The sequence below is a fragment of the Dipteris shenzhenensis genome, chromosome 30 (assembly GCF_047967505.1).
Source record: "Dipteris shenzhenensis isolate YYH24624 ecotype China chromosome 30, Dip_SZ_1.0, whole genome shotgun sequence".
Taxonomy (NCBI): Eukaryota; Viridiplantae; Streptophyta; class Polypodiopsida; order Gleicheniales; family Dipteridaceae; genus Dipteris; species Dipteris shenzhenensis.
Window position 1 is genome coordinate 16,382,702 of NC_141625.1, and position 16,977 is coordinate 16,399,678.

General features: G+C 45.7%; 1 protein-coding gene across 4 annotated transcripts in view; it reads right to left on the bottom strand.

Moving 5' to 3' along the window:
- Positions 1 to 11,616: 11,616 nt before the first annotated feature.
- The window catches only part of LOC147881770 (nudix hydrolase 26, chloroplastic-like), a 97,424-nt gene continuing 92,063 nt past the window's right edge, over positions 11,617 to 16,977 (bottom strand). The window contains exons 4-5 of one of the 4 annotated variants that reach the window (XM_087401438.1): positions 12,283 to 12,397; positions 11,617 to 12,103 (exon numbers count right to left, since the gene is read on the bottom strand). In XM_087401438.1, the coding sequence (XP_087257564.1) occupies positions 12,008 to 12,103; positions 12,283 to 12,397 (211 nt within the window). In that variant the 3' untranslated portion in view covers positions 11,617 to 12,007. Of the gene's footprint in view, positions 12,104 to 12,282; positions 12,398 to 16,977 lie in introns of those variants that run through there. The other 3 variants (XM_087401439.1, XM_087401437.1, XR_015543933.1) reach the window with 3 other exon arrangements.

A 16,977-nucleotide genomic window follows, 5' to 3' on the forward strand; every position in this document is an offset into this window, starting at 1 on the left:
TAAAGTAGAAGCAGATGTGGCATCAAGCATTGCACATAACCCAAAGCCAAGTCAAGGCAAGGAATTGCGAAAAGAAGCAAAAAGTCTTGGGAAACATTCAAAGATCTAAATTTCAACTAAATAATAGAGTAACTATTACAACTGGCCCCATATTGCCATGAACTTTTTGCAAGACAATTTGCACCAAGGCCCAAAACAGGTCATACCTATGATTTACGCATTGCTTACCATTTTGATGATTGACACTCTGGTGGTAGATGAGGCAATACCTATAATCATGGTGGTCAAAATGAAGAAGCAAAAGATACAAGGGATCATTCTTGATGGGGGATCAAGAGGAAACCTTATCTCAAAAAGCTTGGTCAAAAGGTAAAGCATAAAAATATACATCCCTCTCCCTTTTGAGTAGGAATGGTAGAACAAAGGCAAATCGATCCTTGAGAAATGATTTCAGATGTAGTAATTACAATATGGGAACTGTCCACTACATAATGAGGTTAATCATCGTAGCCATGGAGGAGTACACCCATCCATTAATTTTGGAAAGCCCTTGGATCAAAGTGGAAAAGTACTCAACAATTGGAGATTAGAATGGATGAAAATAAAAAATGAGGAGATAGACATTATGATACCAATAAACCCTAGTACGATTTTGAGGAGCTATAGACTGCAAGCCCAACACATAGAAGATAAATTCCAATAAAATGTGGAACAAGGATCAAGGAGATGAAAATCCTACCAATGGGTGAGATTGACATCTTCCAAATGGCAATGAAATTCAAACAAAGGAAGAAAAACAGAAATTAGAAGAGCACAAATACCGAGCTACCCCAAGAACTATTCCAAATATGTAATGCGAGAGAGAAAAATAGCATAGCCCAATTACCCAAGGTGATAATCAATTGACTCAACAGAGAAAGTATGGTCTTCCCCCAACATAAGAGACAAACTTGGGTAGAAAATAAGGGCCTTGAACTATAAGGGTAAGTCACAATGTGATGATAGATCAACTCAAGAAGATAAAGCCTCTATTCACAAGATTTAAAGATGTCCTTGCATGAAGCTATACTAACTTACGAGGTATTCCTCTCATGATCTATCAACACAACATACCCTTAGTATATGATTCCAAATCAGTGTGCCAACAGATGAACCCTGACTATGCCAAATAGGTAAAGGTCGGGTCTGACCAATTGATAAGAGCGAGATTAATCTATGCAATTGACAAGAGTGATTAGATTTTCTTGATCGTGGGGGTCCCAAAAAAAAATGGAAAGCCTTAATTATGTGTAGATTGTAGGAAGCTAAATGCTCAAACTATACGGGATCCATTCCCCATTCCCTTCACATGGCGCCACTGCCGACGAGTTCAAGGTATGCTTTTGCATTGCACTTGCCTTCTCTCATTGCTCATTGTTTCAAGCTTAACTTTGAGCTTTTATAGTGGAGTTGTAGGAGTGATATGATTGAATAAGTGTGTGTTTGGATGGAAAAAGGATGAAAACTGTCATTTTCTTTTGGAAAGCATTTTTTATCATGTGAAGCTTGTTTTTAATGTTTGTTAGTGTTTTTAATTAATAGGAAGGTAGTTTAGAGGATTGCTAAGGTGTGTGTGATAGAAAAATCCAACAAAAACACCCAAAAATAAAGATGAAAGCTCAAATTCAGAGTGGTTTACAAGTGTTGACAGTCCCACATGTAGAAATCTCTCATTCATGCAGTAAAAGTTGATGTTTTTGCTCTTTTTTGCTTAGTGTAGGTAGTTTAGGTTGTGTATAGCACCCACAAACACTCAAAGCTAGAACAAAAGCTCAAAAATCACCAAAATTCACCAGACAGAGGTCAAAAAAATTCGTGTTCTCAGACATATACTATCCCCACGGGTCATCGCCATCCCCACGACCCATCGCCATAGTGCTATCCCCATGGTCAAACATGTGTTGACCCGGCAGCTTAGTCCCTATCCCCACGACCTAACAACTGTCCGCCGTCTAACCCACTGCCTTAATTAATACATGTTAGAATCTGCTATCCTACCAGTCTGATAGGTGTTGACCCGTGGCCTTGAGCCTATGCCCACGACCTTTCACCTTACAGTCAACCCTATGATCCTCACTATATTAACATCCCTCCGAGGCAGCTAAACTACCGACTGTCGTTTAAAGTCTATCCCTACATCCATTGCCTTATTGTCAACCCTACGACCGTCACCATATTCACATCTTGCCGACCTGATCATCCTGTCACCCGCTACTTTAGCACTAACCCCACGACCATGGGCATACTATCCCCACCCCAACCCGCGGACATGTGTCAACAGTCTATCCCTATGCCCATTTCTATAGGTCTATCCCTATGCCTGTCACCTTACAGCTTACCCTATGACTGTGGGTATAGCTCTAGGAACATCCCCGTTGTAAAAAATTATAGAACTACATTTGAGGCAGAGTGTATCTCTGCAAAGATTTTATACATGCACTTGAGGTATGGATGAATTTTGTCCAAGGAACCCGAGCGCAAGGACAGTGTTTTGAACTACACTCAGCCCACTTTTCGCCCTATTTTGGGATTGGCTCCAACGGGGAGCTCCATTCCTAACTCTCACTTAGTGTTAGGGCCTCGTCGAAAGGACCTCTCTAGTTCCAACGAGACGGAGAGCTTGGACGGGGAAATGCAAGAACCTGCAGTCCCGAGAGCTTCCAAAACCCCCTATACCAACTTAGCTCCACCTAATTCTTCTGCTCCTTTCATAGCGTCCAAGTTAAGAGGCATGATATCCAACATGTTTGGACAGTTGGGCCGAATGGATTCAATAGACATGGCAAACCCTTTCGCCAGTATGTCCATTGAAAGAGGAGGTCAGCAGTAACCAGTCCCTGGGCCACAGGTAGGGACTGAAGCCACCTTTCTAGACTCAGGACCCACAGTCTTCACAGGGCACCTTGACTTGGAACGCATGGATGACAAAGACCCATGGATGAGGGGCTTCGCAGGGAGAAACCCTGGCCCAAGAAACACACGGGACTCCCAAGGGGAAAACTCTTATGAACTTTTGACCTTTCAGGTGTCCCCGACATTCGTCGACTATGTGGCACCACAAGCTCCACCTTACCGTCCAATGCAAGGAACCTCCATGCAGATGCCTAGTGACCCCCTTTCTCTGGAGGGCTGACAGTTTGCTCCTGCAGTTGCTGCAGCCCCAATGTACAGGGGAGCAGGCTTCATAGTCCCCACACCAGTACCAGCAACCCACCAGCTCCCGCCACCAGGGCTAGGCTTGAGGCTACCTCTACGTCCCATTAGGCCCACAATGGCAATGCCTCCACCAGCTTCCCAAATGGTGCTATCGGATGAGGCGATGTGGATCCTGGTGAACGCACTAGGAAGGGGGGCTACCGCACCCGTATTCCTAGCAGGGATCACCAATCCCTCTAGGAGTCCGACCCATAGCCATTTCCAAGTTGATAACTAAATTTATTAAGGAAGGAGATCCGGTCTCCCATGTGGAGAGATTCGAGAAAATATGCAAAGCCTTTGGTGCTCCCGTAGATCTAGAAATGGTTAATGCCTTTGGCCTCAGTCTAGATGGCAAGGCAGGCCAATGGTATAGGGCCCTCAATGCAAAAGAGAAAGTCAACTGGGAGGCATTACGGAAAGCGTTCATTGTAGGGTTTGCCCCCAGTGGCCACAAGTGGAGCCTGATTGATCAATTATATGAGGTGAAACAGAATGACAAGGAATCCTATGGGATTATATCGATAGCATCAAACACCTCCATTCTCGCTTGCGAGCCACATGAGAGGATGAGCAACGAACGATTGCTGTCATGCTTCCTCATCGGATTCGAAGACCCAAAGCTGCATGACCACTTAATGGTGATGAATCCCACTTCCTTTGAACTCTACATCAAGTTATCCATCCACATAAGTGAAAATATGATGGATAAGCTTGGCCAGGACAAACTACGACTCCATCCAAGGTATCACAATCAGTAAGGTCTTTCAGTACGGAGCCTACCAAGAAGGGGAACAATGAACCTAAGGGTTTGGATATAAGAGAGTTGGCCTCTAACCTACTGAATCCGTTGGGCCAGCAGTGGAAGTCAAGGACCCTCAAGGAGACACTGAGAAACCCCCACTTGTTTCCCAGGAGAGCCAATGTGGTATGCAATGGACCCTCTAATGAGTTCCCCTACCTTAAGGCAAGGAAAGCACTCTACTATGCACACTGCTATAGATGGGGAAACCACAACACCTCCCAATTCCGATTCCCAAGGGTCTTTCCCCAACCGATTAATCAAGCGAGACCCCCATTATCCTTGATGGCCCCACCCAACCCGATGAATGCACAAGTTGCCCCTCTAGCCAATTCAAGGCAATATAGGGCACAACAGACTCCCTTACTACCACTCATACTAGGTCCTCAACCTCCCCCACCTCATATAACTCCAATCAACCAAGTGTTGGTGGAGGAACTACCCACTGATTGGGAGGATTCGAGACAGGATAACGGACACCATGACTATTTCCATTGCAAGGAGGGAAGTAGCATTATAAGTCACTACCTCCTACATGAGGATCAACATGTCCCAGTGTTCCACACAACTCCTATGGTTGCAAGGGCAGGAGACATGAACTTGGGCAAGAAGGTCCCTGATCTAATGCTATACTTGCCAATGTCCACATAGAGCAAGTGAATGCCCGTATAAGGGCTCAACGAACCCTCCGATATCATGCTTTAAATGCCAAGGGCCACACTTTTTAAAGGACCACTCGTATAGGGATCTTACCCCAGTGGTTCCACCCACAACAAGACCCACGCTCTTGTGTGCTGGGTGTGGAGTGGAGCATTTATTTAAGGACTACCTCCTGAGGAGACCAGCAACTCCGATCACCCTACCCAAGAGCATGTGCATCAATTTGCTAAGTATTGAATAGGCTCAAGTGGCGGCAATGCCCCTAAAGGTCATCATGAGGATGCAGACCAGGGCCATAGGCAAGGAATGAAGAAGCATGCAAGGAAGGACAAAACACCCGTGCCACAAAACCCTGAGGTGCCCCAACCCCTGCAGTGTAGAAGCATGATAAGGTGGTACACTAGCTACCATATTTTGCAATGGTAGCTACCACTAGCAACCTCTACAAAAAAGCAAAAAAGAAGCATCAAGCATTTATGATGAAACAATGATATGACTATCAATAGAAAGATCTGATGAAGCACCTTCATATGAGCCATTAATCACCAAATTTAGAATAGATATGATAAAATAAGTGACCAAATTGAGGATCTAGTAGCAACTTGTCCGGGACACAGGTATCAAGTCCACCTTATCATGCTTCTACCCCACAGACCAGGTCCAAGAAGGTCACTAGAGTGGGCAAAGGAACGAACCAAGTGCTCATCCAAGATGGTCCAAATGAGGAGACAACCACCCTCACCGCCCCCTCTACCTCCGGACGAGCCCTCTCCCAGGATGACCCGAGTATGCCTTCGTACTCAAATGTAAATAGACCAGTGTGAGCCTAAGGCCCCCAAGGCCTTACCTCCACCATCTTCATATAAAGAAACATATCTAGACCCAGCCTAGGACAAACAACACTTAATAAACGCTCAAAACTTGGTACGGGAATGCCAGGAGAAATTCGAGCATAGGCTCAAGGCTAACAGAGGGTCGGATACCATCCACCTGAACCACATGACCACCCATAAAGGGGCAAAGTCACTTAGGGTGCCATAGAGGGTGGAAGAAGAGGAACTATAGAGCTCCGGTAAATCAAAGGCTCCAGACTTGATGCAACGAATGTTCCAAGAGGACCAGGTGCTGCAGAACCTATGAGAGGAAGGAGACATCTACGGTCTCAAGGATTTGTTATCAATAGTTTGAGAGACCTCTCAGGAACCATGTGATAGCTTTGGGTTGGCGACCTTCCTCTCCACATAGGTTAAGATGCCAATGGCATCCTTGCTAAGAGGGAATCCTACCTCTAGCGAGACCTCTCAAACTAGATGAACACGCCATTCCTGCCCCAAGGTCCTACCAGCCTTTGAAGTCAACCAACCGCAAGGGGAGAACCAGAACCGACCTAAGGTCCCCATCAATAAGTTAGGCCAATACTTCGAAGGTGATGATACTAATGCAGCTATCCCCATAGCCTACCAGAACCAGAAGGTTGATGCCATCCTAGATGGGGGAGCGAGTGTGTGTCTGCACCAAGTTTTATTGGGGGAGGTGGGGAAAACCTTCCCTCGAGCAAACCCACCTGGTAGTGAAGGTAGCCGACGGAAAATTTACTGAGCCCCTGGGAGCCCTCACAGGTATTAACATTAAGGTATTCGGCTTTACGTACCCCGTTAGATTTGTAGTCATGGACTTTACCTAGCAACCTGGATGCGAAGCCATCCTAGGCAGACCCTTCTTGGAAATGTTCGGACTCATACATGACTGGTGCACTGACAACATCTATCTATGAGGTGGTAATCAACCGAGCACATTGAATGACTATTACCACGTTAATCCATCTCACTCTAGATGGGATCTTTCTTTCACCATCAAATGCCCATCTTGTCCCAACATATCATTCCATGCTCCGATTGTGCCTTTCTCTATCACTCACCTAGACTTGAGATATCGTGGCTCCCATCTCATATGCTACTCTCAGTCAAAATCCTGTCATGATTCAAGGCTTGACCCTTGGTAAGATCCTAGGAAACCATGCTCATGGCTCAGCTCCTGCACTACTTCCCTTGATCATGCAAGTCTTTTTTCACGCCTTTGTTCTAGGACACATCGACCATGGTTTGACCTTACTCATGGCTCACCAATTTTGTCGCATACCAAGTCTGAAGCATGCCCTACCTCTAGATTTGATGCTCACTAAACTAGTTGATGGCCACGCTCTTGGCTTAGCTCATAAGTAGATTCATGGAAGGACTCTAAATCCTAGCTCTCTATGGATGAATGCTCATATTGTCTTTATGTAGCCACCTTGAGGACCCTTCCATACCTAGCTCCTCAACATATCTTGGGTGCAATTTAGGGATTGGTTCACTCTGGGTCTTGATGTAATAGACAAACCCCATCTCTCCTCCAGATTTGGCCGTAGCAGTGGTAGCAGATGACGGACATGGATGTTTTTATCAAAGGTATATTTATATATTAATATAAAATACTGGCGAAAGTTTATTGCGCTATTTTTTTTAGTTTCACAATATTGATAGCATATAACACCAATTTGTATATTTTATTTTGAATTTTGAAGTAAAATATGTAAATCCTGGCGAAACTTCAAAATTTTTCACATAAAAGTTCCAAATCCGAGTAAATGTTTCAAACATTTATTTTTATTAGGGCATACAAACTTTCGATGCCAATATAAAAGTTTTACTTCTCAATGAAACTAGCATGAAAAAATCATCCCATTGACAGGGTCCCCAGGATCAAACTAGTGGTTGAGAGCCCAGAGTCCCTCATAGAGTTGATTCTCCTAGACCCTTAAAGGGGGTACACTTCGCCAATGAGTGGAGATTTCTGGGTTACCAATCCAGTGTCTTCGTTGTAGATAGATGGGTCACCTAGCCAGAGTTGCCCAAGTGGCCATGGCCGACGAGCACCTACCCCCCCCCAGCCCCCGCAGAGTAGGCGGAGTTAGTAGGCTAGAGTCTAGCACCCCCTTAGACAGGAGCAATAGGAGTCTCAGACCCCCTAGGTGACCCCCTCAGAAGGGGACTTGACCCAGGTTAAAAAGAAAAAGAAACCAAGCAAACAGGGCCGCAAGCGCCACAGGCAGAGGGCCAAACACACAGAGAGAGGGAGAGAGAGAGAGAGATAGGGTTGTCCGTGAAGCACCTAAGGAGGAGCAGCAGTAGGAGCCCTTACGTGAAGACCCACCTCCTTCAGTGGAAGGGGCCACTTCCGAGCCAGATGATCCTCCCGTGTTGGAGGTGCATCAATAGTGAGCCCCAAGAGCTCCATATGAGGAGATGGCGAAAGCCGTGGACATTAGCCCAGCAAGGACTGAGGAGGAGCGGATACAAAGGCTTGGCAAGCCTGATCAACAAGGGGGCCTGTGGTTGCCCCTATTTCCCCTCCTCCCCCTCCCCCTCCAGATCCCTCCCCCTCTTCCTCTCCCCCCCCCTCCTAGGTTCCTGCTGCCACCTCCCCCCCTCGCCTTTCCTGCTATGATCTTACCACCCTTCGCCTCCCTCCCTCCTCCCCCCCCGCCGCCCCCCTCTCCACCTCCATAGCAGATTCTTCAACCTCCCTCCCCTCCCTTGCCTCGACACCCCTAGCAGGCAAGGGTAAGACGACGTACCGTTTTGCTTCCTAATCGCAGCATCCGGTCCATTAGGGGAGGGGGCCAGAGGGACGGGGCTCATCCTCATGGTCAACAACTCCCAACCTCTAGCCTGGGCGTCCCTTGCCACAAGACTTCTGGAGATTGGGACCCTGGAATTATCTAGAGATTTCGGACTCTTATCCTTTACCACTGGAGGTAACACTTATGGTCTTGCAACCCTGAAAGGGGGTTTTGATCAGCGTAGTAGGGTCCCAGACACACCCCGTTTAAAGATTCCAGTTCGCCTCCACAGGGTTGGAGAAATTGTCCCCAAAGGTGTTCGATGCTATTATTAGAGATCAGATTTCAAGTATGATGGACGAGTGAATGGAACCACATGGACTAGACCTTTGGCACGCCCATGGTGCGGAGGTGAATTTTCAGTTGTGCTTCACGCGAGAGGAGTCAATGCGTGGTTTGGCAGTAGGAGTTATTAGATTGCCGCTTGAGGCAAGGGTTGATCAGGCTTACTACTGGCCCCTCCAGAAGTGTGCGGAGCTGTTCGGGGTGGAAGTCTCCATGGTGAAGTGGGTACGAAAGAGTGGCATCGAGCCAATATCCACCCTAGTACGTCGACACACTAACACAGACTACTCGCCCTCCAAACCCCCAGCAAAATCACACAAGGCAGTATTTCTGAAACAGGTACCCACTCACAGGAGAGCCTTGTTTTTTGCATCCCCGCCCTAGTGAGCTATGGACCATAGTGAGTTGGAATGTGCACGCGCTCCACGACCGTGCTCGTAGTCAACCGTAGCACCTGATACTCCGATCCGCAAGGCATCATGCCCACTGACCCGCAAGAGATTTTAGACTTGACCACAAGTTTTTATAGGTAGCTCTTTCATACTGAGAGGATGACCCCAACTGGTCTTGTGGCCCGAGAGGTAGTTTGAAATCACGTTCCGACAATAGTCTCGTAAGATTTAAGCAACAGACTGGAGGAGCTTTTCAAGGATGAGGAGCTCTGGGAAGCCCTCAAGGCTCTCCCAACCCAGAATTTTCTTGGCGAGGATGGCTTGACTCCGACCTTCTTCCGAAGCTTCTGGGGGATTATCTCCACCCCTTTCCGACGAGCTTACTAGGAGATAGTTGACACGGGCTTCCTTCATCAATCCCTGAGCAGAGGGTGGATTTATTTGATCCCGAAAGGGGGAGATAGATCAGACATCCGGCAATGGAGACCGATCACTCTGCTTGATACGGCATACAAGATCCTCGCCAAGGTCTTGAGCTTGCGATTATGGCCCCATCTTACTAACATCCGCAACACACAGACCGGGTTCGTCCCAGGAGCGCAGTATCTTGGACAACATCTTCACATTTTGGGAGGTAGCGGATTGGTCCACGGAGGAGTCACAGCCACTAGCCGTCCTCTTGGATTTTGAGAGGGCCTACAACAAGGTGGAGTGACCCTTCCTGGAGGGTACTATGCGGAGATTGGGTTTTCACATTTTGGGAGGTAGCGGATTGGTCCACGGAGGAGTCACAGCCACTAGCCGTCCTCTTGGATTTTGAGAGGGCCTACAACAAGGTGGAGTGACCCTTCCTGGAGGGTACTATGCGGAGATTGGGTTTCTCAAAAAGATGGATCAGAGGAGTTTGTGCGCTTTATGCAAGGAGCTCTAGTCAGAGGCTTATCGAAGGACACACGGGCGAGGCCTTTCCTCTCTCTCGCTCAATCCACCAGGGCTGCCCACTCGCACCGTTCCTCTTCTTGTTCATGGCAGAGGCTTTGGGCTATTACTTGAGATCACAAGTGGCGGGCCTCACAGGGTTGAGGATCCCAATCAAGCAGCAAGAGGAGCTGCTAGACTCTGAGTTTGCAGATGACATGGCCTTAGATGTAGAGGACACCACAACGAGTTTGGAGAGTGTCAAGGGAGCCCTGGCTATTTACTGCGAGGCCTCACGTGCACGGATCAACTAGACAAAGTCGACAAAGCCCATAGGTTTCTTCACAAGCTATGAGGAGACAGGAGATTCATGAGTAGGGAAGTGACTTAAGCTTCAGATAGATACCACGGGGCCAGACAACAAGATACCTCGAATACTTGGTTGGTATTGATATTACAACAAATCAACAGATCGCCCCGGTCCTTGAGAGTGTTCGGCACAAGATTCTCTACTGAAGCTCGGTCAAACTCTTCCTAGCAGCTCGTGTCTTAGTGGCAAACCAGGTCCTTCTTGCCATGGCTTGGTATATCATCTCCTTGCTGGTGTTTTCACAAAGGGTGCATTGGGCAGCTCCGACGGTTGGTTCGGAACTTTCTTTGGGCAGGTTCGGACGGCACTAGAAATACTAGAGCCCGGGTCACTTGGCAGACGGTGATCATGCCACAGGCGCTGGGAGGCTTGGGTATCATTGATCCAGAGATGCATAGCAGAGCCCTCCTAGGCAAGTTGGTTGTTCGCGGCCTCACCCCACGTACAAAGCCCTAGAATCTGCGCTTCAAGCGAGGGCTTCTTAGGAACACCCCACACACTGGGGGGCAGTGGCAGCTTTCACACAGATGGATCTTTGCAAAGGCTCCCCTCACGATGAAGGGTTCCCCCTTGATGAGGAGCCTTCACAAAGTCTAGCAGAGACTAGCAGGGTGCCTCATTCGTGCGCCACCCATATGCAGAGAGGAGTTTGAGCGTCAGTCCCTTGTGTGACACCCAAAGATCCGAGATCAGGAGGGGCATATGCTCGTACATCGGACTCACATTGGTTGGGCACAGTGGGACAGTGGACCAACCGGGTCTTTTGGCAAATGAAGCAGATTACCCATGGAGGCAGAGGCGAGGCTTGGCGCCGTACCACATCTGCGAGGGCCAGGGCAGTGGATGAGAGATTGACCTAGCCATCCCTGAGTCCTAGTGGGAGGGAGTTCGCGTATGGAGGGACAACAGATGGTTGGGCCAGTTTTTTCGGACTGGTGTCCCCTTGAGGATGATGATGCAGCGAGGCAACACGCACCTCGAATAAAGGCAAACCATTGAGCAGGACTACCTTCCACCAAGGTCACGAGGTTTCGTTGCTCTTTCGACATTTTGTTGGCTTAACAATAATACAAAAGTAGGAACCTCAATATAAGATGAGAACAGATCATATTTATAAATTTCGCATTGAAACCATGCTCTCTAATTTTTGAAAGAAGGCAAAATGCTTTCAGTGATTTGAGTGCTTTGAGAGCTATTTATCCTTCACAGCCTCATGAGATCTTATGGTATACCAAAAGCTAGGAACATAGATACCAAAAAATTATTTCCATCACTCTCAAACAGTCCAGTATATATGATTTATTGCATGAAATTAACACAAACTTCAAATTATCCTCAAAAACCACTAGGCTGATTTATTTATATAACCTTTCATCTTCATTATCCTCTTCTTTGAGGTTAATTCTCTTCCGTTGTTCTGACAACCTTGACAACATACAACTTCAATGCCAATATGTATTCCTCTTTGGAGGCAAAGGACAGCACCAATTGGCATCACCCTTCTTTACCAAAGCTGGTAGAACAATAATTGGTGCATGCGTGCATACATATACAAGTATCCCCACCACAAAACAAAATAAGAATCAATATGAACAGAAGTGTCATCGCAGAGACGTTCCATAATCGAAATCTGGCCTACGTGCTGGTGGAAGTGAGCTGCCTTTGCAGCCTCCGATTCCCTCCAACTAAAGTAACACACCTCTTGAATCATTCCTTGATTCCAAAATGTTGGCGAATGACTTGAACACCTTCTCATAGACAGGCTTTTTAAATTCCACAGCCTGATTCCAATTAAATCAGCAAAAAATATCAGACTTTAGTGATCTAGAATATGAGAGCACCATGCAACACACCTACTCAGCAAGCACTGATTTGGTTCAACTCTTTAAATTCCTTTCATCATACAAAAGAAGAAAGTTGGGAGTTGTTTACCAAAAAATTATGACCTCAATAGTCTTACTTTTTCAATAACTTCATCCGTTGAAGTCCATTTCCACTCTGAGAACTCAGCTCTTTCAGTGGCATCACCATTAAGATTTATCTCACTTTCATCCCCAGTAAATTTGAACAAGAACCTTGAAAAAGTAACACGTGGATCAGACTTAGCACACCAGCCAACCGGCATTGAGCATCTAATTTTCGAAAAGAAGTTTCTCAATCTTCACTAGCTTAAAAAGCCATAGTCGCTTTTGTACAGAACACAAAGTGTAAACCTTCCATATAAACCTTTGTCATGTACCAAACTTTGTAGAAAAGACGGGTGATGGTAACATCCCTGATTTGCCCAATTGGTGAGCTTGGATTATTTTTTTCAAAGTAGAACTTTAATTGCCTAATGTTTCCAATTCCAACCAAATGTAGATTTAGTGTGCCACCGACCATGTTTCAAACTTAGTTTCAACTATAATGTGAAGTCTTAATAGGCTCTAATATTGCAAGGAATGTTCTGAGGTATAGCTCCTAATCGCATTTCAAAAAATAATGTGTTTTGTGCACCTCTTCTGAGGTATAGCTCCTAATCGCATTTCAAAAAAATAATGTGTGTTTTGCGCACATTCTTTCGCTCTTTATGAGCTGTGATGGAACCCTTGAATTTATCCACAACATTCAAATCGTGTCTCTTTGCATCTCCACCACCCTCCCAATAAAGCAACATTAAACAAGAAAACATAAAAGACAAAAAGAAAAGCATGGCCTTTTCCTCCGACTATTCCCCTTTCTTGGTCAGCCCAAAGACAAGTGGACAGGACTGTCTCCTCACAATAGACAAGATGCCAGAATTTGTAAGGCCACAGATCAGTTGAGATTAAAGGGCACAAAAGGCTTGTATCTGTCTATGCTTTAGAGATAATGGTTCCCCAAACAATCTCCCTCCTTTGGCAGATTCATTAAGCCAAAAGTCTTGTATGCAAATTCACAAGGGCTCGTAGAATAGGGAACATTGATTGGTCCCAATTTCAAATGGCTACAAAGCACCGTATTATTGAATTGCCTTTGCCATTCTATTTAGAAACTGTTGCATAGGTGATAAACATAACAACTTCAGAACTTTATGGCCCATAACATCATGATGCGTGTATATGCACACCTGGCCCCCCACATAGTGCTAGATTGTTGCAAAACACCACATCAAGAGAAATGGTGGGTGTAGTTCTGTCATAAGGGTTGCAGCTTCGATGACCTCAATTTATGACAGTCTCAACTGTCCTAGCTGTCTAGCTGTTCCAATAGTCCTGACTTTATTTAGACATTCATGTTAAGCTAGTTCACGTCTCTACCTCGAGTATATGCCCACTTTAATTAGAAACAGAGGTCAATTCCACTTGCCCCCATGCGATGAGCACATCACGGTATGAGCATGGGATCACATGCCACAATGGACCGTGACTCTTTTAAGTATGATTATGGTGGAGTAGTACACATGCCAACATTGTGTGCATGCAGTTCATGAGGTATGAAGCAATCCTAGATGTACTCGTAGACTACTAGATTGGTTAATCTAGCAGTCTAGAATCCAGAGATACATTGGGTTCGTAGACATAGAGGCATTAATTGGCCCAATTTCTAATGGCTACAAATCCTTATATTCTCAAAAGAAATTGTAGTCATCATATCGTGCAATCAACTTTGCAACAACTCTTTTAAATATGTTGCATAGACATAAGAACATCAAAGCTTCAACCCCCATGATAGGATGGAAAAAAATATCATCATCCATTCAAGCAACCACCTAGACGTGGTTCATAACTGACTGACTCAATGAGTAACATAGACTTCAAGAAGAAGACCTACAATATATCACAAGTCCTCACCCATGAGGGTGGTAGAGAGTTCCTGATCATGAAGCCGACATGCCCTAAGTCAGTGCATCCAAGCCAATATCCTTCTTCAGGTGCATCTCCCAAAAGATTGACACATCTCGCCAAGGTACCCCTAGTCTAGATAACAACTCATCATGTTATGTGTATATGCACACCTACCCCCCACATGGCACTAGATTGTTGCACACACACCACATCAAGCTAAGTGGGAGGTGTCGTTTTGTTATCCTAGTTGTCTAGTTGTTCCAATAGTCTTGACTTCATTAAAATAGTCATGTTAAATATGATGAGAACCCATCTTGTACTAGCTCACATATCTACCTCAAGTTTATGCACCCAATTACAAATAGAGGTCAAATGAACCTGTGGGGGATTTATATACATGCCATCATTGGTGTGCATGCAGTTGGATGCGGGGAGCAATGGAAGTACAATGTAATGCAAGGAGGATACAACAAGCTGAAGGAATTGAAGCTGTACTTGCAAAATGGATAACGAGAAAGTACAAATGGTGGCCTTCATAGGGCCCATACTCAATGTATGACTAAGTGTCATAAGTGAACTAGGACTAGACGTCCCAATAGGACTAAGTGTCCTAACCAGTCCTGCCTACAAGGCCATATCAGGGCTACATGGCAACAAACCCCCCTCCATGGTATGGCTGAAGTATCTTGGATACATGTCAAGTATATATCTAGATGAATCCAAGAACATGCCCAAACTCATCCTCTAAAAACACAACATATAGTGCAGTTTCAATCTCCTGATTGCCCATCATAAGGTTGAAAACCATAACTCCATCACGCATAGCACGGACTAGCTGCTATGGCATCCCTAGTGACATCATTAGCGCCCAACAATGGGTGTAGACCATAGTATAAATATATGCTCTAACATATACAAATCCACACACCCTGAGTTTTTGTCAGCACTACGGACGTAAAGGGCAAACTCAGCCGTGACAAAGGCTAGCACTAAAGGAAAAAGCTAATCAAGAAGTAGTCCACATCCTCTTCATTCAAGCTACAATTGCTAATTCATTCTAGTCTCTCCCAAATGAGCGTCCAAGCAAAAGCAATGTACCACTTGAGATAGACAGAATTCATCGCAAGTATCTACAAGCCGCAAACATGGACGAGACTTCATAAGGTGAAATTTGCATGTCCACTAATACGGTAGAAGCATATATCTAGACGAATCTAGGAACATGCGCAAACTCATCCTCTAAAATCACAACACATAGTGCAGGTCAATCTCATGATCTCTCAATTTCAATCTCATGATAGGCACTCATCCTCAAAAAACACAATACATCAGGCCCTTCTGGTTCCACCTCTGATGACGTCTCTTTCGGGCTCCAAAACTGCTCCATACACAGCTGTACAGCCTGTTGATGTCATCCGTACCATCGCAAGCTCATCACCCTGTTTTCCTGCTGGAACCCTGCACAGATCTGGCCTGTCCAATCGTAGACATCCACGTGGCATTCCGTACCAATTCTGCCCACCAAGGTGGCTTTCCACTACCAGGTATTCTCCTAGTCCTGCTTCCCACATGGCAGCGCATGTGCTGCCCATTTAGCAGCTCCATGATTCTTATCAACCTATGGTCCACCCCCTAATTCACTCCTCATATGGGGGCTCACAGGTGGGGAGGTGACCAATCCTATTCCAACAGATAGAGGCCAGTATTTACTACCGTCATTTGGCACATCCCAACCTCATGTGGATGCTTTTGGGAGAGCCTATCCTCCAGCAGTTATTTCTCATCTCTATTTCAGCACATTGCCTATGAGAGGAATTGGCCTCGATTTCTATCAGATTGGAGGCTCCACATAGAGTCTAGACCACCTCAAATGCATCCTGGACAGGAAATGCAGCATGGAAAAATTTATGTGAAGGATGCCATATGCCCAATACGCACATGAGTTTGCAGGCTAAGTGGGACATTGATGTTGCCTTGTCAAATCAGCACCATACCTATGTGGGCGTATCATCTGAGGCCAAGGATATTTTATATTTCTTACATTATGGCAGGGACCTAGTTGGACAATACCACACAATTAAAAGATATTTTGATGGAGCACAGATTCAAAGGAGAAACCAAGAATCCTAATAAGCGGGAAGAATGGCTCTCAGCTTTGGAAGGATATTTCAAATTGAATCCAATGGATGATGAGGGCAAGATTCCTTACGATGGCCTACGCCATGCCCACATCTGGCCATCTTGGAAGCAATATACATGGGCAGCTTTCAAAGACCTCATGGGTGTCATGGTTAGAAGGAAATTACAACGGTCCAAGCCAGGGCTGAAGGCCTTACATATGAGGACTGAAAATCCCTGGAATGTTGAGGAAGCACAAGAACTACTGGAACTGTATGAGTGTGATAATCGCATCCATAATGAAGATGATTTTCAGTTCTTAGCATTTGGGCAGGCGAGCACTGCTACAAGCCATTGTGCTCCCAACAAATATTGAGAAAGCAAAGATGCTCCTAGAGTTGTTGGAGCCTAAATACAGCAGCTACAATGAGAATGATTTTCAGTTCTTAGCATTGAGGCAGAATGCAACAAAAGCTCATTAAATCTGCCTTGCAAGGTATATGGAAGAACAATGAATGCTTTCGCTGTGGGGAAAAGTGGACAGTAAGGCACGGTGAGGTTTGCAAAATAACTGCCTTCTGCCTTGGGGACAGCCAATCTCTATGTGATTTTGGAGCTTCTTCATGATGAGCATGCTAGCTGGGATGAACCCTTACATGATCCCGATGGCTCTACAGCTTATGGGAACAAGAACTATCTTACTTTTCCATTTGAGCCGGGTGGCATGTATG